The sequence below is a fragment of the Pelophylax lessonae genome (assembly GCF_965119305.1).
Source record: "Pelophylax lessonae genome assembly, chromosome: 5".
NCBI classification, from domain to species: domain Eukaryota; kingdom Metazoa; phylum Chordata; class Amphibia; order Anura; family Ranidae; genus Pelophylax; species Pelophylax lessonae.
In genome coordinates this window covers 381417385-381445201 of record NC_138772.1, presented here as the reverse complement: position 1 = coordinate 381445201, position 27817 = coordinate 381417385, and the positions used below count along the sequence as shown (strand labels likewise).

Here is a 27817-nt window from a genome sequence, read left to right as displayed (position 1 = left end):
GCCCACCTTAGAATGCCGGCTACCTCCAGAGCTGCCAGGACACTTCTTGTTCCCCCCTGGTGATTGACATAAGGCACGGCCGTGGCATTGTTCAATTGAATGCACACTGGACATCCCTGAAGACGATTCGTTCAATGTTCCAGGCACAGTCTGATCGCTTGGAGTTCCAAGACATTGATCAGTAGTCTGGACTCTTCCAGTGTTCAGATCCCCTGAGCAGAATTTTTTCCCCGAGGACGACTCCCCAGCCGGACAGGCTGGCATCTGTGGTGACCACTGTCCAATACAAGGGGAGGAAGGATTTGCCAAGCTAAAGCACCAGAGAACAAAGCCACTATATCAGGGACTCTTTCCTCAGGGGTCCCTGATATGGACAATTTGGACAATGGAAAAATGGCTCAGCCGGATCGAATTGTCCAGAGACTGCAAATTCTTGTCCCATTTGGCCAGAATCTCCCCTTGTAGGGACCTCGTATGGAACTGTGCAAAGGGAACCGCCCCAAAAAAGGTAGACACCATCAGGCCCAGCACCCGCATGCAAGTCTGGAGGGATGACCATCTGCTGGACAGCAGGAGACGAATTGCAGCCTGGAGTTTGTCCAGAGGAAGGAGCGCTCTGGCTAAGGCCGAAGTCCAGAGTCAGACCCAGATAGTCCTGCTCTGTGGACAGACCAGAGCAGATTCTGAAAATTCAGAATCTAGCGAAACTCCCTCAAGCTGGTGATTTCCAGGTTTTCCACCAGAGCAGTAGGAGACACTGCTTGCAGAAGGAGGTCCTCAAAGTAGTCCAGTACTGCGATCCCCCATTGCCAGCACTGGGGACAAACACTTTTGTGAATACCCGAGGAGCAGAGGCGAGACCAAAAGGGTAATTGCCAAAAAACTTCTTATGAGCAACGAGCATCCTTGCCCTTAGTGGCCTGCGAAAGAAAGGTACTCTACCCCCCCCCCCCCGTGAGACCTTTAATGATGTCATCCAGGGTAGCACCAAACAGGCGATCTCCTTGAAAGGGAAGATCAGTCAAGCCTTTTTTAGAAGTCTAGTCCGCAGACCAGCATTTGACCCAAAAGAAAAGCCGTAGGACCATTGTCAAAAACAGAGAGCCGAGCCGCATCCAAAGGAGGCATCACAGATAAACTGCAGCCCCTGGACCAGCTGGTCCGCCAGCTCAGCAAAGGCAGGAAGGAGCTACTTCCTCTCCAGGTCACGGCACAAAAGCCTAGCCCATTTGGTCAGAGTCTGGCGACACCAGGGCAATGATGAATATCGGCCTCAGTGACAAACCAGCCAGCAAGTATATATTGCGGGCCACAGCCTCCGCCTTCCTGTCAGCTGGGTCCTTAAAGGCCGGGGACACTTCAAGCGGAATCATGGTTGCCTTATTTAACCTGGAAACCGGAGGGTCCACCATTGGTGGAACAGTCCACTTCTTAAGAAGGGACTCCTCATAGGGGTATCGTCTAGCAAATCGCTTAGGGACCCCAAGGGGACGCTTTGGTCATACCCACTCTTTAGTGACAATTCTGTCCAAACAGGAGGGTAAAGGGAACACCTTTTCTGCTCTGGATAATTTGCGAGTGCCAAAGGGAACCTGCCCCTCTGTCGCAGCTGCGACCACCATCTTTAAGGTCTCATGCACAGCTAAAATCAATGCGTCCACCAGCGCCTTTTCATACGCAGTTGCAGAAGAGGAGGAATTATCCTCGCTAATTGAGGATTCAGGGTGCGTGGTCGCAGACCCAGCAGGGTGACCCACGTCCGCGGTGGCCGAATTTGATTCAGGATCTGATAAGACAGATGAGGCAGGGGAAGGCGGGGGGCTCTTTTTGCCAGCCCATTGCCCAAAAGCCACCTTCATCCGGGACACAAAGGACTCCAGGACCGCCGTCAATGCCTCGATGCATAGATGGGCCCCAGGGGGCCCTGCAGCCTCAGAGGAGGGTATCAGGTGGGGGGGGGGGGGGTGCTCCAAAGGCTCCATGAGTCACCAGGGGGACCCCACAAAATTGTAAAAGCACTGCTAAGGGACAACCCCCACTGATCTAGCAGCCCACCTGGTTGCCAGTCACAGAGCACCAATCGATCTTCAGCAGAGAGGGAGAGGACCCCACCAGAGACTCACCACCCCGCATAAACCAGGCACCGCAGTCACCAGGAGAATCTACACTGCAAGAGTGGCAATCAGGAAATGAAAGGGTCCAGGAGTCAGCACCAGGGGATGAGGAGGGGCTCCTACTGCCAAAAATGCTGCCGAGAAGGCTCCACAGACATGGCCGCCGCTGTTTTCTTTGGCAAACCACCACAAAATGGCTGCCGGACTACACAAACATGGCCACCGTGCATGTCAGCACAAGGCTACAACAAAATGGCGGCACCACGTGGGACCCAGGAGGAATCCCTAGGCTTCAAAGGACAGGCCCAGGCTGGACTGCGGGCCCTAGCAGGAGCCCCCAAGTGCAGCCCCCTCCCCGCACAGTCGATCATCCGATCACCGGCGGCGCACCCCCCATCGCCAGCAAAACGCCGGACCACCCACACAGCCCCAGCATAAGGGGGGGACAGATGAGGGGGGTGCCTGACAGGAAGGAGGGGAAACTGGGGGTCCAACCGTCCCTTGGAGGGGGCCACGCCCACCCCAAAACCCTCAAGGGAGAGAGAGGGGGGGGGGGACGACAGCTACTCACCAAACTGGGAACCAGACGGGCACCAATCCAGACAGAACCCTTCACCATCAAAATAAGGGGCTGTCGGCAAGGAGGAAAGCTGCGACTCGGGCCGAGACTCTGTCAAATGCGACCTCACGAGGAGTTTAACTCGCAGGCGTCCGGTGAGGCTGTGTCGCGGCCAACCTAGCGCGGAGCTGTGGTCCGAGCGTGCTCGCTGGCCAGACTGGGGTGACCACTGGATCTAGATTATCCAGCCCTTCGCCGAGTCCGGCAGTTGATTGTAAATCTCGCAGGAAAAAAAAAAAAAAAACCACAACAGGAGAAAAAAAAAAAAAAAAAAAAATGTATAAGTTACATAGAATATTGACTAATAATTCTGATCGATGTTGGCGTTGTTTGGAGGAAGAGAGATTATGCAAAAATGTACAGATGAGATCTTAGAAGATCCGGCATTTTTTCTTTTACAATTAACTAACGTACAGGTGAAAAGATACAGAAAATCTATATTATGCCATCTCTCGAATGCGGCTAGATCCTGTATTCCTCTCAGCTGGAAAAAGCAAACACCTCCAACAATAGCGTGTTGGATACGGAAAGTCAAGGCAATAAATAGAATATAGGATCTGATATTAACAGCTCAACATAAAAAGGAGAGTTATACTGAGACGTGGGATGCATGGAATATGTTTATTCTCTTGGGTGAAGGGACAACCATCTTAGGGTTATGAAATGTAGACCGATATTCTTGTGATGGTATGATGGACTCTTGAGCTAACTGACTGTTAGTCCGGCAGGTGCAGGAAAGGACTCCCCCCCCCCTCCCCCCCCTTTTTTTTTTTCCTTCCCCACCTCCCCCCCTTCTGTGTTTTATTTTTGGGGGGTTTTTTGTGTGTGTTGGGGTTTTTTTTTTTTTTTTTCCGTATGTAGAAAAGTAGAAAAAAGATAGGATGGAGAGAGGTTGTGTTCTTTAGGTTATGTTTTGAAGATTATGCCGTAGTGGGATAGCGGGAGAAGATAGAGTTAGCCGTAAGGTAATATATGACACGAGGTCTGGACCACTAGGTATTTGTGGGTTCTAGTTGCTTATGTAAGAAATTGTTTTTGTCTTTATTTATTTTTCCTGTTACTTGCATGACTATGTCGTTATCTTTTTTTGTACAACCCTACTTTAAACCCTTAATAAAATTTATAATTGAAAAAAAATAAAAATAAAAAATTTGCAAGGACCAGAGATCCCAGCAAGGAACTAGATCCTTACTTCTGACTAGGCAGGGAAAAGAAATGTGTACCTATAGCAGAGAGAGGGAGTATACCCCCTGGGACTGCCCATAAGCGTAGCCAGACTTTTTTCTGCCTAGTGACCTACTCCTGTAGGGGGCAGTATAACACAATGGTTAAGAAGAGCAGTAGCTGTGTCCGTCAATGAATGAAAGAGAAAACAGACTGCTTTGTTTACACTAGTGATAGAATGTATCATATATGCATTTTTATGATTTTGCCTATAAAAATACTTTGTTTTTTTGGGGGGTTTTTCTAAACACAGTAGACCAGGTGGTAGCCTTGAAAACTGGAAAACCTGCATAATGTCGAAAAGAGCAGGAAGCACTCACTCATCTAGTAGAATGAATTTTGACAGAAAATGGTGGAACCCGATCCTTAAGAGCAGAAGTTTGTGTGATGGCCTACTCTAATCACCTAAAGATGGTGGAGATAGAAGCCTGTGTACAAACCGAAGCGGTCTTCCTGAAGAAACAATGTCTGAGATACAGAACTCAAATCAAATTCAGACAATGGAGGGAAATTTCCTTCTGCTGAACCAGACTGGACAGAGAGGCAGGAAAGCAATGTTGGTTGAGGTGAAAGGCAAAAACTACCATAGACAAGTTAAGGAAGTCCAGGGGCCCCAAGCCCACCGTGTCCATTTGCAAAACAAGGATAAGGCCACCAGATTCATATACCTGTGAGTCACAGGGGAATTTACATTGGAAACCCCCTGCACAAATAAATAAATTAAGGAGTGAAAGACCAGAAGTCTCTGAAACAAGACAGACTTGAAAGAAACCAGACCCTTGAAAGTGTTGCGAGCCAAACTCTGGTCTACATTCAGCTTCAGGAAGGAGAGGATTTTTCCAATGGAGAAAATCATAGCGTGGAAGCCCCAAGACTTCCATGTTGGATATGAACCTTACAGGCAGAAGCCTTCCTAGCTAAAGGCATGATGATTATGGTTGAATTTATCCCATGCTGGCCAATGGCAAAGAAGTCCATTGGTCTTGTAGGCAGCAGTAAAATCCGAAAGTCTTAAGAATTCCTGTGTCCCTCAATGGACAAGAAAGACATGAGTGCACCAGCTTTAACATTTTTGTCCAGATCAAAGTTTATTGTTGTATCCTATGTAGAAGGTCTAGACACAGCCTCCTTTAAATCTTGACCATGGGTTATATGCTGCCACCTTTAGGTGAGGACAACGGCAAATAAAGCGGTTAGAAAAGCCCTGCCACTCCCAGCAGTCTTCATCTTTTTGCTAGTGTTCTTAGGTGATGGACAACCTTCTCTCTACTGACAGAAGGTTCATGGCTTATGATTTCAAATTATACTGGAAGATTGAAGACTTTCCTTACCTCTTCTTATGGAAAAATCATTTCACCACCTAGCTGCACTAACACCATTGAATCAATAAGATCGCAGCTTCTGGATCGGTCATCCCTCGGCAGTATCTCACCTAGGACCCCGCCGTATGGAAGATGTGGGGCCAGCCTGTATTGGTGGCTTTGGAACTGGGCTCTGTACTTAGCACTCACTCTTGGTACAGCAGTTCAATGCAATATAGAATGCTCAACAGGTCCAGGGCAGTGGCCATCCAAATCCTGATAGATCCAAGTCCATTAACACTCCCCGGGAGGAAAGGATAAGCTGTTCTGAAGTGAGCAAAGAAGGGAATTTCTACCTAGTGGTGTATTTCCTGGGATGATGCCTGGCCATTTACCGTAGGTGTAAAGTAGAATAATAAAACTTAAAAATTATATAAAATTTTAAAGAACCATGTGATCTGAGTGATCATAACATTGTGCAAATTTCTAGAAGTTTAAAACAATAAGGAGAAATGAAAAAAAAAAAAACTTAAATATACTACATTACCTTTGGTATTTTTGCCCCTAGATCTTGATATTGTTTTGGATTTTTAAGGAAGTTTACAAATTCCATAATCTCAAGTTTTGCCTCCTCACATCCTGCCACATCCTTAAACTTGACATCAATTTCATCCTTGAGTATTTTAGCAGTTGTCTCTCCGACAGAGAAGAGCCCCCCCATACCTCGACCTCCTCTTGCACCAGCAGCTCCTCTTCTCATGATATAGAAAAGGATGCCAAGGATGAGGACAGTTGGAAGCATATTCAGAAGAAAGGTTCTAGAAAAAAAAACAAATACATTAAACCTGAAATCACTACTGTTAAACCCCGTTAGATAGTAACTGCATGCTTACTCCAATTAAAAGGAATTAAAAAGTTGCAATGAATGAAGTTCACAGAAAGAGGTTGCCTTCCTGATCAAAAGTCTTTAGGAGGCTGTGAGGATATTCATGAACCCATCTACAGCAGTGTTAATTTTGGCAGCAAATTTCAATTTAGTTTTAGTCCCATTTTAGTCTTCTGCAAGTGTTTTAGTTTCAGTCGTATTTAGTCGACTAAAACTCTAGTCGGCTAAAACGTCCTACATTTTAGTCGACTAAAACGTCCTACATTTTAGTCGACTAAAACGTCCTACATTTTAGTCGACTAAAACGTCCTACATTTTAGTCGACTACAACTCATTTTAGTCATCAATAAATTGAATGGGTCTAGTTCAATTGTAATTTGTAATGCATTATTTAAGCATTTCTCTACAATTTCCAAACTCATTATATACTACTGCTGGTCCTGGAGTGAAAAATCTAATATGTTATTATTTATGGTATTAAGCTTTGAGCATGCACCAGTGTTCATTTTGGACGCAAATTTCGATTTCGTTTTAGTTATAGTCTTTTGAGTAAAATGCCATTTTAGTTTTAGTCGTATTTTAGTCTTAAGACTAAAATGCCATTTTAGTTTTAGTTGTATTTTAGTCATCTGAATTGTTTTATTTTTAGTCGTATTTTAGTCGACTAAAATTGTGTTAATTTAGTCGACGAAAACGTTTTAGTCGGTTTTAGTCGACGAAATTAACACTGATCTACATAGAGTGTTTTCCCTAGCTAGAAAACATGGAAATACCTGCAGAGGACCATGCAGGTCCAAAGAAATGGACGTTTGGAACATCTAGTGGAAAATCTTTAATATGAGAAGCATTTAGTGCTTTCAAAAAGCTTTTCTGCTGTCCCATGTAAGGTGGAGTACTAATGGGTCAAATGTGAGACCTCACTTGTGGAAGCAAAGTGTTTGTCACAGTACTAACCTTTGGACCAGTTACTGGACACCAGTAATGTAATGTAGATTGTAAAGCTAAAGGAAGCAACTTTTAAATAAATGTTTACGGGGAAGTCCCAGAAGGAGGTACTGGCAGGGCAAGAAGAGAGCAGCAAGAGAAGTTGCGCAAACAATAGCCTGGGCATGGGGTGGGTGGGGAATGGAAAAATATATATATATATAAATAAAAACTGGAAGGACCAATAAATGCTTTGGCAAAACCTTTGGAACCTTAGTTGGACTTCACACAGGATTGTCCTGAGCAAAAATGTTCATGTGCTTGGCTCCAGCTACAAAAGAATCATAATTTGTAATCTACCATATAGAGTCTATGTCCAAATACAAAATAGGAAAGCATTTCCCCAATTAGTGGGGATCTTGGGTGGGAATGCCTCCATCAGTCAGGAGTAGTGGCAGGGAGCAATCTTGTGGACAAATTTCACATTTTCGGTTTAAAAACATGAACATAAATGCAGCATAAAAACTAGACTTTAAAGCTTACCCATCACCCTCAATTTTGTACACCACAGGTACTCTCTTCTCTGGCTCTATTCCAAGTTCTTGCTGTACTGTTTCCAAATTCCTCTCAAAAGTGTCCACACTGCCAATATTAAACCAGACAGTTTTCTATAAACAGAAACAAAAAAACAAAAACAAAAAGTACAACATATCACCAACTGAACAGATAAGGCCACTTTTATTTTAATAGAATTGCTAGACTTAAGGCATAGTTGACCTTTGCCAGAAAAATGCTTAGGTAAGGTAAGGGGTGTCTGTAAATAAAAACAAACTGAGCAGCTTTGCCCAAAGTTGGATAATGCCATTTACATACCTCCTGAAGCCTAAACAAAGCCTCCTGTGATGGCGGAGGTAAATAAAACAGCAGGGGGTTTCGTAGCAACATCCTAGCAACAAGACAGGATGGGGATGACACAATCCCTGGGAATTTTTAAGCCAGGCTTTGGGAGGTACATAAAAACGTCCCACACCTATAGCAGGAACATTATTCTACTTTGGTCAAAGCGGTACAGTTTGTTTTGATCTACAGCCCTTACCTGCAAAAGCAGGTTTTTGGTAAAGGTGAACTAGGCCTTTATAAATGTTTCTAGTCAACAAAACAGCTCTTATAAAAAGACACATTACTAACTTTCATAGGGCCTAGTATTAGAATGAGAACCCCACGTATTCCTTGCAGGGACTGCAAGCTTACTTTAGAAGGGTGATACAGGAAAGAGAAGGGTAAGCAAAGGCAGTAAATCATACAAGGCTGCTTCCCAGACAAAATCACAAGCTGGTGCAGAGAAAGAAATAAGTTCATGTGTAGGATTGGTTATAGTGTGATGTTACTAGAGTACAAATCTCATTGGCAGCACGGATAATGGGGAGAGAGGCATAGGTAATGGAGTGCAGATCTTATTGGCAACATGGAAACTGGGAAGTGAGGTATGCAGATCTCACTGGTGGCATGGATACAATAAAGTGAGGTATGTGCGCTAGAGAGCCAATCTCAGTAGGAGCAAGGGTACTGGGAAGGGAGGTGTGCGCGCTGAAGTGCAACGCTCACTGCCAGCATAGAAAGTGAAGTGAGAGGTGTGTGCTGGGGTGCAGTTCGCACTGGGGACATGGATACTGGGAATGAGGTATGTGTGCTTAAGTACAGATCTCACTGGAAGAATAGGAAATTAGGCGTGTCGGAAGTGAGGTATGTGTGCTGGAAGGCAGATCACACTGGTGGCATAGATACTGTAGCCCAGAGTTGTTCTCAGGCCGCATAAGCATTATGGTTTCCCTTAAATGACCAGTTGGATCTGTAAGACTATATAAAATGTATCTACTCTTTATCTTATTAAATAATTGCCTCTGCAATCAATTATTATTGGTTTTAGTAATAACTTAGGACCTAAGCTGTGAAGAGCAGGTGCAGACCATCAGGGAGCCCACTCCCACTCCTTTAGCAGATGATGCAAGTCTGAAAAGGATGGTTGCATACCACTGGTATCATCCACAAGAAACTTTTTTGGAGACTGCTCAGACAGAACATGGTTCTGCCATGGTGTTCTGTCTGAGCAGTCTCCAATTAAGTTTCTTGTGGATGATACCAGCGGTGTATGACCCTGCTTTTCAACTGGCTTAGACTTGTATTATTCTCATAATAGTTATAAGATGTCCAGAGCACCCCACATCCTCCCCAACTTTAGAAGTCAAGAGGCCCCCACCCTCTTTTACATCACAGTGCACCCGCCTTACTCTGTGCTGCAGCCAGAATTAAGCTGGGGCGGAGCTGGGAAGCAGAAATTTCAGGGTCTGGAGGAGGAGCAGGGGAAGACTAGAATCAGATGCTGCTGGATTCTGTTAAATGCTGAGACCAGGAGAGGCAGAGACGAGGGGGTGCTGTGGATGCACAGAGAGGCGCTGGATCTGTAGGAGTTCTGCCCTCCTCTCTGCTGCTAAATGCTGAGACGAGGGGCAAAGATTAGCCCGTCTGTGGCTGCAGTGAGCAGTGCAGGACATAGCAGAGTTCTGCCCTCCTCTCGCTGACAACTGCTGAGACAACGTGGGGATGAGACTAGGGGGGTGCCGCTTCTGCAGGTGCGAGGGCCTACATTAAATGGCGTGGCGGACCAGAATTGGCCCATGGGCCTTGTGTTTACACGTGCTGTGGAGTGAGAAATGTGAGATGGACTGAAGACCTCACTGGGAGCATACTGAAGAGTGAGGGGTGTGTGCTGGAGTATTTGGTCTTACTGGTGGCATAGATACTGTGAAAGTGAGGTATAGGTGCCAGTGTTCAGATCCACTGATTGCATAGATACTGGAGAGTGAGGTATGTTTCCCTAAAAGTGCAGGTCCCACTAGCAGCATAGGAAATGAAATAAGTGGGAAATGAGGTATGTGTGGTGGAGTGCAAATCTCACAGATGGCATGGATACTGTACATTGAGGCATGTGTGCTGGAGTGCAGAACTTACTAGTGACATACTTACTGAAAATTGAGGTTAAATGTAGGTCTCACTGTTAGCAAGGATACTGAGAAGAGAGATTGGCGTGCCTTTGTGCAGACCCACTGGTGGCATAGATAATGGATAGTGAGGTATGTGTTCTTAAGTGCAGGTCACTCTGGTGGCATCGGATGTTTTAAAGTGAGATGTGTATACTGGAATGTAGATCTCATGAATGGCAGGAATATGGGACTATAAGAAGTGAGCTGTGTGACTTTTCTGCAAGTCTATGCCTCCTGTGTTGAAGTTCTGAAAATTTAAGTGAGGATATGCTGCACCAAAACCTTCATTACTATACTGATATTTGCCATCAATCCAACAGGATGAACGTATTTTTAAATATTCCGCTTCAACAATATTATATTTATTATATTTTACAAATTCACGTCGAAAAAGTAAAATTACCCCTTCCCAAGGTGTCTTGTGAGATGGAAGGATAACTCGTACATAGCGCTTATTCACTACTTGAAGTCGATCCACCTATATACAATAGAAAGCACTCGTATCATTAAATTGCATTTGTGCACAATCCGTTACAAATAGGAACATGGTATGGGGCAACACCCAAGAAGGAGCAGAGAACAAGTGTAGTCACATGAACATGGTTTACAGATGGGAGAAATCCATCTAGGATTAATAATATACAAATTACGTATTTATGAAGGATGCAGATGGTGAAGGGAGAAATAGCTTCATAACTAAAAAATAAATGGCAATTAGAGCAGACCTAAACTCACCAAGTAATTACATCTTCCTTGTCCTGACGCCAATTAAGCATTTGACTAGTAACTCCATTTAGGTTAAGAAAAATCCCCTCTGGGTGATTTGGGTGTTCATCGCAAGGATTTTAACAAAATTTTGTAGCACAGTCCTACCTGCTGTTACTGTTCTTAAAGTAAAATTCCAGCCACAGGTTGGGCAGTATAGGTAGCAGAAGAGGGGAGGAGACATATTTAATACTAGTTTGTGTTAGGCTGGAATGCAACTTTAAGAAAAATCTGTGTGCTTAAAGATGTCCTTGGAAGACTGGTTCCCAAATTAGGGTGTCTGTGCTCATTGTAATCAGTTGGTGCACTTACAGTGTTCCGATGAGGAAAGTTGTAGTGTTTGCATCCTTTTGAAATCAATTAACCCTTAGAGTGTCTTACCAAAAATATAATTCCTTTTGCAGAGGATGCCTTCAAATTTCATTTGTATCTTGGTGCAGAATTATGACAAAATCAGTAAGCCAATCACACTAGCAGGAAATTACATTTCTACAAAAGTTCTGTAGACCAACTGTGTACAGAAGGACTTCAGGTTGCCATACTGCATTGACTTTAACCGAAATGTAAAGAGGGTGCAGATTGAAAAGGAAAGGAAATTTTTGTTAACATTAAAATTACAATGGGTGGTGTAGCATGGCATTATTTTCTTTTTATTTGCTTTCATTTTTTTCAGGAAAATGGAGTTACCTTTTAAAGAGTAACTGACCATTATAGGTAGAGGGCTGCAAATAGGAGCCCTATAGATGTTACAATGTGGTTTTATTTAATTTCTTTACCATTTATATAAAACTTTTTATTTTTACCAAACTCTTAATACAGGGTGCCCCATGTCACAAAGCATCATGATTTTTCAGATGTTTGCCTTCAGATTCTTTAGGTGAAATTAAAAAAGGGTGGACAAAACAAAGCTTGTAAAGCTCTTAGGAGCAATCATTTCAAAGAAATTATCAGTCTAACTTTAATGGTAGGTTTATTTTACCAGTGAGAGACAGAAAAAAAAAATCCAGAAAAACCCATTTAAAAAAAAAAAAGTTCTAAATTGATTTGCATTTTAAACAAGTGAAATAAGTATTTGAACCCTTGCTGGCAATCGCAGAGGTCAGACGTTTCTTGTAGTTGGCCACTAGGTTTGCACTCATCTCAGGAGGGATTTTGTTTTGCTGCTCTGTTCAAAGCCTCTCCAAGTAGTCATTAAGGTTTCGAGGCTGACATTTGGTAATTCAAACCTTCAGCTCCGTCCACATATTTTCTATAGGATTAAGGTCTGGGGACTGGCTAGGCCACTCCAGGACCTTATTGTGCTTCTTCTCGTGCCACTCCTTTGTTGCCTTGGTGGTTCGTTTTGGGTAATTGGCATGCAGGAATACCCATTTATGAACCTTTTTCAATGCCCTGGCTGAGGTAAGGAGGTTCTCACCCAAGATTTGACGGTACATGGCTCCCTCCATCATCTTTTTGATGCGATGAAATGGTCTTGTCCCCTTAGCAGAAAACCACCCTCAAAGCATAATGTTTCCACCTCCATGTTTGACGTTGGGGATGGTGTTCTTGGGGTCATAGGCAGCATTCCTCCTCTTAACACGGTGAGTTGAGTTGATGCCAAAGCGCTCAATTTTGGTCTCATCTGACCACAAACACTTTCACCTAGTTCTCCTCTGAATCATTCAGATATTCATTATAAAACTTCAGACGGGTCTGTACATGTGCTTCCTAGAGCAGAGGGATCTTGCGGGCACTGTAGGATTTCAGTCCTTCACAGCGTAGTGTGTTAGTGTTACCAATTGGCTTTCTTGGTGACTATGGTCCCAGTTGCCTTGAGATCATTGAGAAGATTCTCCCATGTAGTTCTGGGCTGATTCCTCACCGTTTTCATGATCATTAAAACTCCATGAGGTGAGATCTTGCATGAAGCACCATGTCATCTGCTTGTGTTGGTCCACTGTGTTTTCTCAAGTCCAACGTCAGCGCAGCCCTTTACCAGGAAATTATAGAGGATTTCATGCTCCCTCTGCTGACTAGCTTTATGGAGATGCTGATTTTGTTTTCCAGCAAGTCCTGGCACCTACCCCCACTGCATAAACTACCAATACCTTGTTTAATAATCATGGTATCCCTGTGCTAATTTGCCAGAAAACTCACCTGACCTAAACCACATAGAGAATCTGTGGTGTGAGGAAAATGAAAGACACCAGACCCAACAATGCAGATGAGCTGAAGGCCACTATCAAAAGCAACCTGGGCTTCCATGACACCTCAGCAGTGCCACGGGCTGATCGCCTCCATGTCACGCAGCATTGATGCAGTAATTCATGTAAAATGGAGCCCCGATCGAGTATTGAGCGCAGACTGTACTGTACATAGACATACTTTTCAGTAAGCCAACATTACTGTATTAAAAATCCTTTTTCTTTTATTGGTCTTGTATAATATTCTAATTTTCATGGGATACTGAATTTTGGGTTCTCACTAGCTGCATAAACAAACACTCTGTGTGCAACACATCTATATAAAATATATGAGTTTCACTCTTTAAATCGAATTACTGATATAAAAACTTTGAGATTTTTATTTTGAAATGCACCCGTGTATATAATATATATTTATATATTACACACACACAAACACAGACATAACCACCCAATCCTGTTAAACTGATGACCAATTTCATTTCTTGAGGCCCGAAAATGCCAGGACAGTACAAATACCCCCCAAATTACCCCTTTTTGGTAGCAACCTCAAGGTATTTAGAAAGGGCCTGGTGAGTTTTTTGAAGTTGTAGTTTTTTGCCACAATTTTTTGAAAAAGAACAAATTAAATAAAAAAAAACTTTAACAATTGTATTTATTTTTATTTTGGTTACTTTCACCAGAGCAGTACAGCATCATGACTGGTGTGGTAGTGATCAGGGAGCAGGAAAGAGTCCCCGTAGTTCTATACAATCATTTTTAAAAATGGCATTTATGTGCCATTGTGTACTTTTGTGATTACCGAGATTGGTCACATGGTACAGGTCCACTGCGATTGGTCTCTGTACCATGAGACTGTGACCAATCACAGAGATCATAATAGAACACAATGAATTGCTTTTAATGAAAGCCACTGTGTCCACCTGACATGTGATCGCTGTGATTGGTCACAGCAATCACATGGTACCAGTGGCGGCCTGGTATAGCGATGTCTTCAGGATGTGCCAAACGCATGAGTGCGAGGATTTCATAGGATGTCCTCCCAGGATAATGGCACTCCCACCCCACCATATTCTAATATGGCAGGGCGGGAGGTGGCTAACACTGGCAGGGGGGCTTACAATGTTCAGCTTTTATTTATTCACGTAAACCCTTTATCCCAAAAAGGAACAATAGTTTGCTGTAACGAATTATAAAGTGTGAACTGGAGTCTGGCTTCAACTAGTTCCTGTATTTAAATCTACTAATACAGTTAACACCCCTTCCCCCAAACTAACAATGCTGCTGTCCCCCATGTTCATTCATGATACAGGTGGTGTGTTACTGGCCAGATCATCAGGTGAAAAAAAAAAAAAAAAAAACACACTAATGCCGCCACCATATCTAATGATTGGTAAGCTGCAATCTATTACAACTTTGGTTTCGAGTTTAATACTGCTTTATTGGTAACAGTTCAATTCTTCCAGTCACATAGTCAGCACTCTTTTCCTACTTACCAGGCCTTCCGACAGGTAGTCGTTAACAAAGTCTTTCCATGTGATCTCTACTTGAGTGTTCCTAAAGAAGACGAAGTAAGTAGCAGCAACCCATAACCCACAAATGCTCAGAAAGTAGGTTCGGAATTGATCATCATCCCAAGGAATTTCCCCCTGAAAATTAAAATATCAAGAGATACAAAACATGCTAAGCTGCTATAATTAGACAAATTGTCAATAAAATAATAAAATGTATATGCAGACGTATCATTATTATTTAGGTAGATGTAAGCTCAATTGGTAAAGTCCAGCGGTAGTGAGACTTGGGACAAATGAGGATTTACAGATTTTGTTTACTTCCATTATCAAAAATGTCGGATATCATAGTACTTTGTACCCATACTATGCCGTCTTATTTGCTTCTTTCAAAATAGCAAAAATAAAAGGCAAAATTAAAAGCAGAAGAAGGGAAAGTCACCTTAGACATCCTTGACCACCAATCTTTATCTTTCTTCCCACCTTTTTTGCCACCTCCTCCCGAGTCCCCACTTCCACCAGAGGAATGCTTTTCATTACCTTCAGTATCTACACAGAGGGATTAAGGGATTAAAAGGAAAAAAAATAAATAAATAAATAAGGATTTGCATGTAACAAAATATAGAAATACCATACTAGTAACAATTGCTCACTCTGCTGGCATGCTAAATGCTGGCTCTGCTGCTACACTGGATACAGTACAGCTACAGTGCAGATACCAGTACAGACAGTACAGGTAGCAGTGCCAGCGCTGATGCTGGTACAGATGGTAAGGTGCAGCTACTCTGTTCTGGTTCACAGGCAGTACAAGTAGCAATATGGATAAAAAGATGCAAGCTCTGCCGATGCAACAGAGATACCCAAATGCTGGTTCTGTCAATACAGCACAAGTGGAAAACAAGTAGGGTACAGGTGTAGTCGATTTGCTCTGCCTCCAGTTACCAGTGCTACAGGTGCGGTTGACTCACTCTACATCTGTTCCTGAAACTATAAATCCTCGCGCTCATAAATCCATAATCTGTATTCAGGTGAAGAAAAAGAAAATGAATATGCTGGGAAAGTGGACTACTGACACGGGCTACAGCTAGGCACGGAGAGGTGCTTAACAGAGCTCACACAAACTCCATGACTGATTAAAATATATATTTTCACCAAAGCATTCTGAGCCAATCAATACACTGTGAGGAAAACAATCTACAAGTAAAGTAGATTTCAAGCTGCCAATTTTTCCAGGACTGGCCTTTGCCCAAGAGCTGTTTGATTCTAAAAGTCTTCAAGAGCCCTAAAATTTTATTGTGGGATGTGCAGGTAACTTGGTGGCAAAATGCATTTATCTATAATTGGACAATTTAACCTGCATGAGATGAGCTCCAGGAAAAGGTGACATTACAAGAACTTTACAACAAAACAAATGTTTACCTTTAAATATAGGAAAAGGCCAGGCTTTCTGTAACAATGTACTGTGGATTGGTGAATTAAAGATAGGGTGGGGGTTTTGACCACAATGACAGTAGAATTGCTCGGCACAAACCAAAGAAATCATTTAATGGGAAGAACCTCATATCAACTGGGAAGCAAGATAGTGGAAATGCTATGGTTTGCCATTGCTTTGCAGCTTTAGGGCCTGGGTGGCTTGCAGTTATTGAATCAACAAGGAATTTTGCATCATATCAAAGTGTGCTTGATGAGCATGTGAGGCCATCTGTTCAAAAGGTTGAACTTAAGCTTGAAAGGGATCTTTCAAACACAAGAATGATCCAAAAGGACATTAGCTAATCCAGCAAGTAATGCTCAAAAACAAAAAACATTAGGATTATGGAAGGGCCGGTTACAGCTTGGATTAAAATCCCATTTATTTGAAAACAGACAGTTCATGCAAGTTAACACACAACATTTTGCAACTGAAGAACTGTTGGAGTGGTCAAAAATGTCACCAAGTCAATGTCACAGACCCTGACTACAGGAACTAACTTCTGCTAAAGGAGACAATATCAGTTTCCAAGGCAAAGGGTGCTTCCATACTTCACAGTACAACATTACATATCAGAAATGTGGGAGAACCAATGCGCTACCTGAGGGGTAAGACTAATGAGCAAGACCAATGGTATGTGCCAAAAAACGTGATAACTCTAATAAAAGAAAAAATGATAGAATAGAACAGAAAAAGCAGCCAATTCTATTTGGTGTCTCCACCGTGTACAGTAAGGTGTGAAAAAGTTATAAAAAATCGGCGCTAATTCATAAAGCAATATAATAATAATAAATGGTGCAAAGACAATGTGATGTAATCAAACATGCACAAAAAAGACATGATGCATATGAAAATCAAAAAGCATATGTTACCCCACCATCCATCCTACAGTATAAGCAGTCCGGGGTACATCTTAAGGAGCATCCACGCTCACTTGAGTGTGTATTGAGGTGAGCGGCCATTGCACACATTTTACGTTTATTCACAGGAGTGACACATTTTATCTTCTAGCAACATTGTTTTGGAATTACATTTTCACTTGTTTTATTTGAGGAATCATCACTTCAGACACTTCTATATTGGCTTATTGCTTGTGCACGGTTTTATCATCAGACTTTATCATTCCATTTGTGCACCCATCACTTACCTTATTGGATTGAACATTACATATTATGATTTTTATGTATCATGCTTTTTGATTTTCATATGCATCATATCTTTTTTGTGCATGTTTGATTACATCACATTGTCTTTGCACCATTGTTATTATATTGCTTTATGAATTAGTGCAGATTTTTCATTTTTTCACTCAACATTACATATATTGCTATCTTGGTTGAATAAGGACTGAAAAGTTTTTCTTGTGTTTTTATTCAGGTATAATCTTTATCTGTAGATGCTGTTTGAATGCAGTTCTTTATTTTGCCTCTTTGAATATGTTAAAATACTTCTCTTATGTTAAAATATTTCTCTTTATCTTATGTTTTTTTCATTGTAAAACCCCAATTCCAAAAAAGGTTGAGAGGTTGTGTTAAATATACATTAAAACAAAATGCAATGATTTACAAATCTTATAATCCCATATTTTATTTACAATAGAAAACATGTCAAATGTTTTAACTGAGAAAATGTACCATTTGAAGAAAAAAAAATAGGGCAATTTTGAAACTGATGGCAGTAACACAGCTCAAAAAAGTTGGCACAGGGCCATGTTTACCACGGTGTAGAATCCCCTCTTCTTTAAACAACACTACGTAAATATCTGGGAACTGAGGAGACCAGTTGCTGGAGTTTTAGAAAAGGAATGTTGCTCTATTCTTGCCTGATATAGGATTCTTACTGTTCAACAGCCATGGGTCTTCTTTCATGTAAGACGCGCCAAACATCATTAATTGGTGAAAGGTCTGGACTGCAGACAGGCCAGTTAAGTACCAGGACTCTTCTACCACAAAGCCATGCTATGGTCATAGAGGTAGTATGTGGTTTATCATTGTCCTGCTGAAATATGCAAGGCCTTCCATGAAAAAACACGTCATCTGGATGGAAACACATGCTGTTCTAAAATCCAGATTTATCCTTCTGCATTGAGGATATCTGTTCCATATCCACGAATGCACCCCCTTTACTATCAGAGATGCAGGCTGGCTTTTGAACTGAGCGCTGATACCAAGCCAGGAGGTCCCTCTCTTATTTAGTCAGGAAGACATTGCGCCCCTAGCTGCCAGAATGGCAAATTTATATTAATCTCACCACAGAACAGTATTCCACTTTGCAACAGAACATTTTAATGTTCAATAATTTTTATTGAGTTTTCAGAAAAGGTACAACAGTGCATAACGAGCCAAATTGGCTCAACCATAGAAATTGAAAGCAGCATGGAACATATGGTACATAAAACATGAAATATGCACAAGCAAAAATGGATTTTTGTAAAATCTTACCGTAAAATCCTTTTCTCTTAGCTCATTGACAGACGTAGTCCTCGGTGATACAGCACCTTCGGGTTATGTTGCCTCCACAGGAGTAGGACTAGACAGGAAATTAAAATGCTCTGGCCACACCCTAGGGGCAGTCCCAGAGGGTATATCCTCTCTCTCTCTGCCTCAGCAAATCAGTTATGTCAAAAAGCAGTCTTTAGAGATTTTAACCCAACCCAACTCCAAAACAGAGGGGCGGGGACTACGTCTGTCAATGAGCTAAGAGAAAAGGATTTTACGGTAAGATTTTACAAAAATCCATTTTTCTCTATCGCTCATTGACAGACGTAGTCCTCGGTGATACAGCACCTTCGGGACGTCCCAGAGCAGTATCACAAATGAGGGGTGGGAAAATGGAAATCAAATCCCAATCTAGAAGGCCCAACCGGTGCCAACTAGAAGTTTACAATGCTCATCCTTAATGATGAGACTCAACAAAAACGGAATTTTTGTAAAATCTTACCTGTAAAATTCCTTTCTCTGAGTCCTCAGACAGTCGCCGCCTCTTCATATTCGTCACATATGGGGTATTAGACTTTGCTCCGAAGGAGTAGCTAGGCAACAGAATATGTTAACATTAAAGCTTTTAACATATCCCACCCTCAAGGGGTGGTCCCCTCAGTCAATACCCTCCTACTTCCTGCAACCATATCTCAGTTTTAGTGGAATAGCAGTAGAGTATACAACCAAACCCCAAAAGAGGGGCGGGGGCGGCGACTGTCGGAGGACTCAGAGAAAGGAATTTTACAGGTAAGATTTTACAAAAATTCCGTTTTCTCTTACGTCCTCCGACAGTCGCCGCCTCTTCATATTCGTCACATATGGGGACGTCCCAAAGCAGTGCAAACATGAGGGGTGGGAAACGCATCCGCGCCGAAAAGGCAACGCAGTCTCCGCATCAAAGAAAGGAACCTTACCAAAGGAAGGAAACCAGCTGGGCAACAGAAAAAAAAAAAACAAGTGCTCAACAGGAGCAACAACCCAGGAAAAGACAAAAAACCAGGGGATATAAAAACTTATCCCAACAGCCAGAGGTCCCTAACAAGGGACCCTAGGGAACTGCCGCACTAAGAACCTTGCGGCCAAAGGAAGCATCCGCCGATGCCTGGACATCTACTTTGTAGAATCTTGTGAACGTGTGCACGGTCAACCAGGTCGCCGCCTTACACACCTGGGCTACAGAAGCCCCATGACGACAGGCCCAAGACGTACTCAAAGATCTAGTAGAGTGCGCCTTCACAGGCACAGGGGGAACCTTCCCCTGCAAAGCATAGGCCTGTTCAATGGTCTGCCTGATCCATTTGGCGATGGTAGAGGCCGAAGCCGCCATGCCCTTCCGAGGACCCTCTGGAAGAACAAACAAGGAGTCCGTCTTTCGAAAAGACTCAGTCGATTTAAGGTAAACCCTTATCGCCCGAACAACATCCAGAGAATGCAATCTCACCTCCTTTGGATGTTTAGGCTTCGCGCACAGCGAAGGTAAGACAATATCCTCATTAAGATGGAATTCCGAAACTCGTTTCGGAAGAAAAGAAGGATTAGGTCGTAAGACCACCTTATCCAAATGAACAACCAGGTACGGAGACTTGCAGGACAAAGCTGCCATCTCCGACACTCTGCGAGCCGAAGTGATCGCCACCAAAAAGGCGACCTTTTTGGACAACATAGACAACGAGATCTCCCTGATCTGTTCAAAAGGAGCACGTTGCAACACAGACAGAACGAGATTCAAGTCCCAAGGGGGCAAAGGATCCCTCCTAGGAGGAACCAGATGCCGCACACCCTGAACAAAAGTGCCAACCAAGGAGTTGGAAGCCACGGGACGTTGAAACAGAACGGCCAGTGCAGACACCTGACCCTTTATCGTAGCCAGCGCCAAACGCTGATCAACACCCGTTTGAAGAAAAGACAGCACACGGGAAACCGAGTACGTGCGGGGTGAAAACCCCCCGGACTCACACCAGGCAAAATAGGCCTTCCAAGTACGGTAATAAACCTTCCCCGAGGAAGACTTCCTCGCGTTGATCAAGTATGAACGACCTCTGGAGAGAGACCCCTCTCCTTCAGGACCTCGGTCTCAACAGCCAGGCCGTCAAAGCCAGCGACTGTAAAGCAGGATGGTATATCGGTCCTTGAGACAGTAGATCGTCTCGAAGAGGCAGACGCCACCGAAGGAACCTGGACAGCAACTGAATCGGTGGAAACGCGTACATCAGCCTGTACTGATGCCACGGGGCCACTAACGCGTCCGACGCGTCTGCCGAGGGTCGCGCGTCCTTGCCACGAACCTTTTCACCTTGTTGTTGAGACGAGACGCGAACAGGTCCACATCTGGAAGACCCCACTTCGCGCACAACATCCGGAAGACAGCCGGGTGGATAGACCATTCCCCCTGATCCAGGGTCTGGCGACTCAGATAGTCCGCCTGCCAATTCTCCACTCCCGGAATGTGAACCGCCGTTATCGCCGGGACATGAGTCTCGGCCCAAGACAGAATGTCGGCCACTTCTCGAGCCGCTCGGGCACTCCTGGTGCCCCCTTGGTGGTTGATGTAGGCCACCGCCGTGGCATTGTCCGTCTGCACCCGAACCGGGCAGCCCTGCAGCCGGTCCGTCCAGCGATGAAGACAGAGCTTTATCGCACGCAATTCCAGAATGTCGATCGGAAGGGAAGACTCCCCCTCTGACCAAGTTCCCTGGGCGGACAGAACGCCCAGAACACCACCCCAGCCCGACAGGCTGGCATCCGTGGTGATCACCGTCCACGAGACAGGACGAAACGACTTGCCCCCGGACACCATCGGGGACTGGAGCCACCACAGAAGGTTTCTTCTGGTGCGATGACTCAACGAGATTTGAAGATCCAGAGATTGAGGTCGCCCGTCCCACCTGGACAGGATCTCCGCTTGGAGACCCCGCGTGTGAAACTGGGCGAAGGGAATCGCCTCGAAAGCCGAGACCATCAATCCCAGACATCTCATGCACGTCCGCAGAGACGAGTGCAAAACGTCCCTGAGGGACCTGACCTCCTCCTGAAGAGTTCTGAGTTTGTCTTCCGGCAGGAAGACCTTCGCCTGCACCGAGTCCAGAATCATTCCCAGGTAGGGAAGACGAACCGACGGACTCAGTGTCGACTTTGGAAAATTTATCGACCAACCAAACTCCTGCAGAGTTTGCATCGTGACAGACAGGTCCTTCTCCAGACCCTGGCTGGTCGCAGACCGAACCAGAATGTCGTCCAGATACCCCAGGACAGAAATGCCCTGGGCCCTCAGTAATGCCAGAACCGGTGCAAGCACCTTGGTGAAGACCCGCGGAGCCGAGGCGAGACCAAAAGGCAACGCCACGAACTGGTAGTGATCCTCCGCAATGGCAAATCGAAGGAACCTCTGGTGACCCTCGAAAATGGGGATGTGAAGATACGCATCCTTCAAATCGATGGAGGCCATGAATTCCCCCGGAACCAGGGCAGCCACCACCGACCGCAGGGATTCCATGCGGAACTTGCGAACCCTCACAGAGCGGTTCAGAGCCTTCAAGTCCAGAATTGGACGAACCTTGCCCTCCTTTCTGGGCACGGTGAACAGATTGGAATAAAACCCCCGAAATCTGTCCCGATGAGGCACCGGAACCACCACTCCCTGAGCCCTCAGGTCCCGCACCGCCAGGTGCAGGTCCCGCAAACGCTCTGGAGACAGTTGAAGATTTGAGGGAAAAAATCTGCTCTCCGGCCGAGAGAGAAACTCGATCTTGTAACCAGACCGAACGATCTCCTGAACCCACCTGTCCCGCACACGGGCCAACCAGGGTTGAAGAAAACCGAGCAAGCGTCCCCCCACCCCAAAACTGGGTGAGGGCGCCCCTTCAGGCCGAACTGTTATGGGCTGCAGATCCGGATTGGCCGGACTTCTGTTTCCCAGACCAGGGCTTCTTCTGAGAGCCTTGACCTTTGAACGGCTTGCCCTTGTAGTGCGGCCGAAAGGCACGAAAGGACCCCTGAGGGGGCCGAAAATTAGCATGCTTCTTCCCAGAAGCCCCCTTAGCCTTGGGGAAATGGGGCAAGAGAGTGCTCTTACCCCCGGTGATCCCCTTAATCAACACATCCAAGGACTCCCCAAAAAGGCGAGACCCATCATAAGGTAGATTGGCTAAGGTCTTACGCGAAGATTGGTTTACCGACCAACATTTTAACCAAACCAGGCGGCGAGACAACACCGCCACGCTGTGCACACGTGCAGCCAATGGAACCAGGTCCAGGTCCGCATCACACAGATACATGACACCCTGGTGGATTTGATCCACCATATCCAGGGTCGCCGGCGAGGCCGAGTCGGGCACTAGGACGCGCCTAAGCATCTGCGTCCAACTTGCGATCGCCTGGGCCGCCATGAGAGAGGCAAACAGAGCTTTAAGCATAGAACCCGTAACAGAATAAGTATGACGGGCAAGAGACTCCAATCTCCTATCCGTGGCATCACGGAACACAGGGGAATCCTCTGCAGGAATCGCAGTGGCCTTGTTCAAAACCGCAATTGCGTGATCCACTGGGGGAGGTACACACCACCTTTCATCAGTGGAAGGCGAGAAAGGATAACACAGCTTGAACCTACTTGGTACAGCAAAAGGTTTGCGCAGATTGCGCCATTGTTCCTTAACAGCGCGCTGAAAATCATCATTGCAGGGAAAAACCTGCGGTGTCCTGCGTTTTCTCTGCGTCCCATAAGCCGCCAAGGCAGCGGGGGGACACACTTCATCCTGCAAACGCAATGTTTGCTTTATGGAAGCAATCAATTCATCCATGATTGCAAGCTCTTCAGGCGAGCCAGGGGGAGAATTATCAACCCCCTCAACTTCAGCCTCCACTTCGGACCCCACTAGATCTAGGGAGGAGCGGGACACCGATAAGGAGGCCCCCGCCATAACAACCCCATCCCCTTCACCCTCAGAATCAGAGGAAAGAGCAATTCTGGGTCTTTTAGTAGGTTAAGCAGCCACCAGCATCTGCACCTGAGCAGCAAGGCCAGCCACAATAGTGGCTAAATCCCCCCCTGGGGGGGAAACAGCGGTCCCCTGGCTTTCCACCAAGGCGGTAGGAAATTTGCCCTCCTGAGAATCCATTGCCCCTGTAATACCAGACAATAAAGGGTTAACTGCCCCTTTAAGCAAGCGCGGCAAGCGCAGCCCACCGCACCACACTCAAGCACAATGAGACCCCCACAGGGAATATGCAAACTGAACACAGGCAATGGATAGCAAGAACAGAAGGATAAAACCTGAGGAGACCCTCGCCGCTGCTGCTGCCTCGATCGGTGTTCCTGGAAAGAGGAAGTGATGCTGCCAGGGCGCTCTATGAAAGCCTATGGAGGCTACAAGAAAATGGCCGCCATGCATGTAAAACATGCGGCCGGAGCGAGTGTAGGCAAAATGGCGCCGTTTGGCGCCGAAAACGCCGCTCCACAGTGTAGTAATTCACACATGTCATCCATGTATAAGAACACATGTCAGATCGCCGCAGCGATCGCTGTAAATGCCCAAACATGCCAAAAAAACATGCCCCACAGCACACAGCTTTTCACACTGACCAGACTGACACACACAGTGTCACACAGCTCCCCCCCCCCCCCCTTGCAGCCCACAGCATGCAGCCGAGAGATAGGGAGACAAGCAGTGTGAATAGAGGCAGGTTACACAGTCCCAGACTGACACCCCCCCAGACAGAAAGGTCCCCACATAGATACACTTACCTCTTAATGGCGTGGGGGACCCGCACAGGCGAACAAGCCGCTGCACATGAGGCAGGGAGAGTCGCAATTCAAGACGCACAAAATGGGGGTTAAGAAACCGCACAGCGTCCAGTGAGGTAGCCACCTCACCAATCATCCCTGCACCGAACAGGGATGGGTCGTTCACTGTGCCAGGAGCGTTACCTGGCTGAACGCTCGATGGCAGGCTGGGAAGCCACTGACCCACGACCTGCGACCAGGGGGATCAGCCCGAGACCCAGCCCGCATGATCCTCTTCATCAGAAGAACTAACTAACGCTGACAAAAATAACAGCTAAGTAAAGGTAGAGAGAAAACTCAAACAAAATATCAAAAAGAAGAAAGAGTCTGGGGCAGAAAGCCCCAGCACAGGAAAAGCCAGCCACTCCTGACAAGCTAGACATTAAAACTGAGATATGGTTGCAGGAAGTAGGAGGGTATTGACTGAGGGGACCACCCCTTGAGGGTGGGATATGTTAAAAGCTTTAATGTTAACATATTCTGTTGCCTAGCTACTCCTTCGGAGCAAAGTCTAATACCCCATATGTGACGAATATGAAGAGGCGGCGACTGTCGGAGGACGTAAGAGAAAAAGAAATTTTTCAAACAGAAAAAAACTCTTGAGGTAGACCACCGGTCTCCTCAAATTGCGGCCTGCAAAACCTTGCGGCCAAATGAAGCATCCGCCGATGCCGTCACATCAATTTTATAGAATTTTGTAAAGGTATGTACCGACGACCAGGTGGCCGCCTTACATACCTGGACCACTGACGCCTGATGGCGAAAGGCCCAGGAAGTACTGAGCGCTCGAGTGGAGTGCGCCCTAACAGGGAACGGAGGACTCTGATCTTAATAGAATAAGCCTGTACCACCGTCTGTCTAATCCATTTGGCAATGTTCGCGGCAGATGCAGGCAAACCCTTTCTGGGGCCATCCGTGATCACAAAAAGTGAATCCGTCTTACGGAATGATTCCGTAGCTTTCAGGTATACTCTGATTGCCCGAACCACATCCAAGGAATGCAACGCATGTTCCCGATGATGCTTGGGCTGAGGACACAAGGAAGGTAGTACAATATCTTCATTCAGATGAAAATCTGAAACCACCTTAGGAAGAAAGGATGGCTTAGGATGAAGTACTACCTTATCCCTCTGAATCACTAGGTATGGGGACTGGCATGATAATGCAGCCAGTTCTGACACCCTGCGAGCAGAAGTGATAGCCACCAAGAAGGCCACCTTCTGGGATAAAGTAAACAAGGGAATCTCCCTGATGTTTTCAAAGGGAGGTTTCTGTAGAACCAACAAAACTAAATTAAGATCCCAGGGCGGTAAGGGCGCGCGGACTGGTGGAGCCAGGTGCCGCACCCCCTGGATGAAATTCCGCACCAAGGACTTGGTAGCTAAAGGTTTCTGAAAGAAGATTGCTAAAGCTGAAACTTGACCCTTGATGGTGCTCAAGGCTAGCTTCTGCTCAACCCCTTGTTGCAAAAAAGCCAATATTCGAGTCACCGAATAGGTACGTGGAGGAAATCCTAAAGATTCGCACCACGCAATATAAGTCTTCCATGTGTGATAATAGACCTTGCTGGAAGTCGCTTTCCTTGCTTTAATAAGGGTAGGAATGACTGAAGCTGACAACCCTCTGTCCTTCAGTACTTGGGTCTCAATGGCCAGGCCATTAAAACCAGCGACTGTAAAGCACGATGGTAAATTGGTCCTTGAGACCACAGACACTCCCTGAGACGAAGTTCCCACAGAACGTCTGCGACTAGCCTGTCCAAGTCGTCCAGGCCGGCTTGACGAGGCCAGCCTAGAATTTCTAGGACCACTGGTGCTGACTGGATCTGAACCAGGCGTCCCTAGAGCTATCTGGCCCCGACCATCCGAGAAAGTCTGGTCGTTTTCTGTTCCCACACATTTATCAGATACCTGATTGCTATAAGGAAGGGTGATCTTTTCTGGTTGAACCTCAGGGACAGAAGTCACCCGGCTAGAGGCTTCTTGGCCTGTCTGGTCAACCAGATCCGATTCCTGTGGGGAATTGAGACTAATCTTAGGAAAAGGTAAAGGAAAAGATCTATTCAGGGAACCGTGACTACCGCTCCCTGTAGTACTTAAATGTTGGAAGGGAAGAATCGCACCGGTAGTAGTAGTTGATGCTCGATCTAATGTCCTGAATACCGGTGAAAACGTTCCCCCACCCTCAAACCGGGTGGGGGCGCACCTTCAGGCTGTGTACTCCTTTGCTTCGGGTTTGGCTGAGTTGGTCCTCTGTTTGTCCGACCAGCCTTTCTTGAACCCTCCTGGAGGAGTCTTGCCTTTCCCGCTTGTTCCAGCCGGGCGTGCGAACCCTTTATGGGCGGTAAAGAAAGGTCCTCGCTTGTTGCGAGGTCCCTTAGCTTTAGCAGCCTGTGGCAAAAAAGTGCTCTTGCCCCCAGTGGCATCCTTAATGATTTCATCTAGGGTGGCCCCAAATAGACGATTCCCCTGAAAGGGGAGATTCGTCAAGGTCTTTTTGGAACCTAGGTCAGCTGACCAGCATTTTAACCACAGCACACGTCTGAGGATTACCGCTGACATAGATGCATGCCCTAATAGGGGAGTAGTGTCCAAGGCTGCGTCACAGATAAACTGTAGCCCTTGTATAATCTGTTCCATCAAATCAGATGTTTCCTGGGGAATATCTTTTCCCCTAAGGTCTTGGCGTACCAATCTCGCCCATTCCGTAAGTGTCTGGGAAACTAGACCAACAACAATTACTGGTCTAAATGCTGACCCTATCAGAGAGAAGATGGTGCGGGACTCTGCTTCCATCTTTCGATCCACCAGATCCTTAAAGGACGAAGTGTCCTCCACTGGGATAACCGTGGCTTTATTCAGCCTGGAAATAGGTGGATCCACCACTGGTGGTACCGTCCATTTCTTAATGATGGATTCCTCAAACGGATAGCGTCTAGCAATACGCTTGGAAATAGTAAAGGTACGTTTAGAATGCTCCCATTCTCCTTTAATCTTATTACCAAAACACTTGGGTACAGGAAAAACCTTCACCGTTTTGATGGGCTTGTTAGTACCAAAAGGAATCTCTGTATCAGTTGCTTTTGCCGGTAAAACCTCAAGTTTTAAGGTTTCCTGCACTGCCACAACTAGTGCGTCCACCAATGCTTCTTCCTGAATTATAGCGGGAGAAGAAACGTCCTCCTCACTGTCTGAGGGAGCTTTACCTGAGGTAACAGCCCTTGCAGAGGGACCTGCAACTGCAGTGACCATCTCTGAATCTGAGTCAGAGGTGTCAGATAATATAGGGGTAGGCGGGGGTCGCTTCCTTGACCCTCGTCCCTGACAGGCCGCCTCCACCCGAGCCACCATAGACTCCAAAATTGCTGTAAATGCCTCTACACTGCACCGGCGGGTCCCGTGGCCCCCTCGAGGGAAACAGGTGGGGGAATTTGTGTGGCAGGGTCCATGATTATTCCAGTAACTTCCCGGATAATATAATTCAAAAATAAAAAACTTTTTTTTTTTTTTTTCACAG

The 27817-nt window shown here is 45.5% G+C and overlaps 1 protein-coding gene across 1 annotated transcript in view; it reads right to left on the bottom strand.

Annotated features, from left to right (window-relative positions):
- The window catches only part of AFG3L2 (AFG3 like matrix AAA peptidase subunit 2), an 84802-nt gene that overhangs the window by 37267 nt on the left and 19718 nt on the right, over positions 1-27817 (bottom strand). The window contains exons 4-8 of the mRNA XM_082258303.1: positions 15014-15120; positions 14557-14709; positions 10513-10587; positions 7612-7736; positions 5806-6076 (exon numbers count right to left, since the gene is read on the bottom strand). Of these exons, the coding sequence (XP_082114429.1) occupies positions 5806-6076; positions 7612-7736; positions 10513-10587; positions 14557-14709; positions 15014-15120 (731 nt within the window). The remainder of the gene's footprint in view (positions 1-5805; positions 6077-7611; positions 7737-10512; positions 10588-14556; positions 14710-15013; positions 15121-27817) is intronic.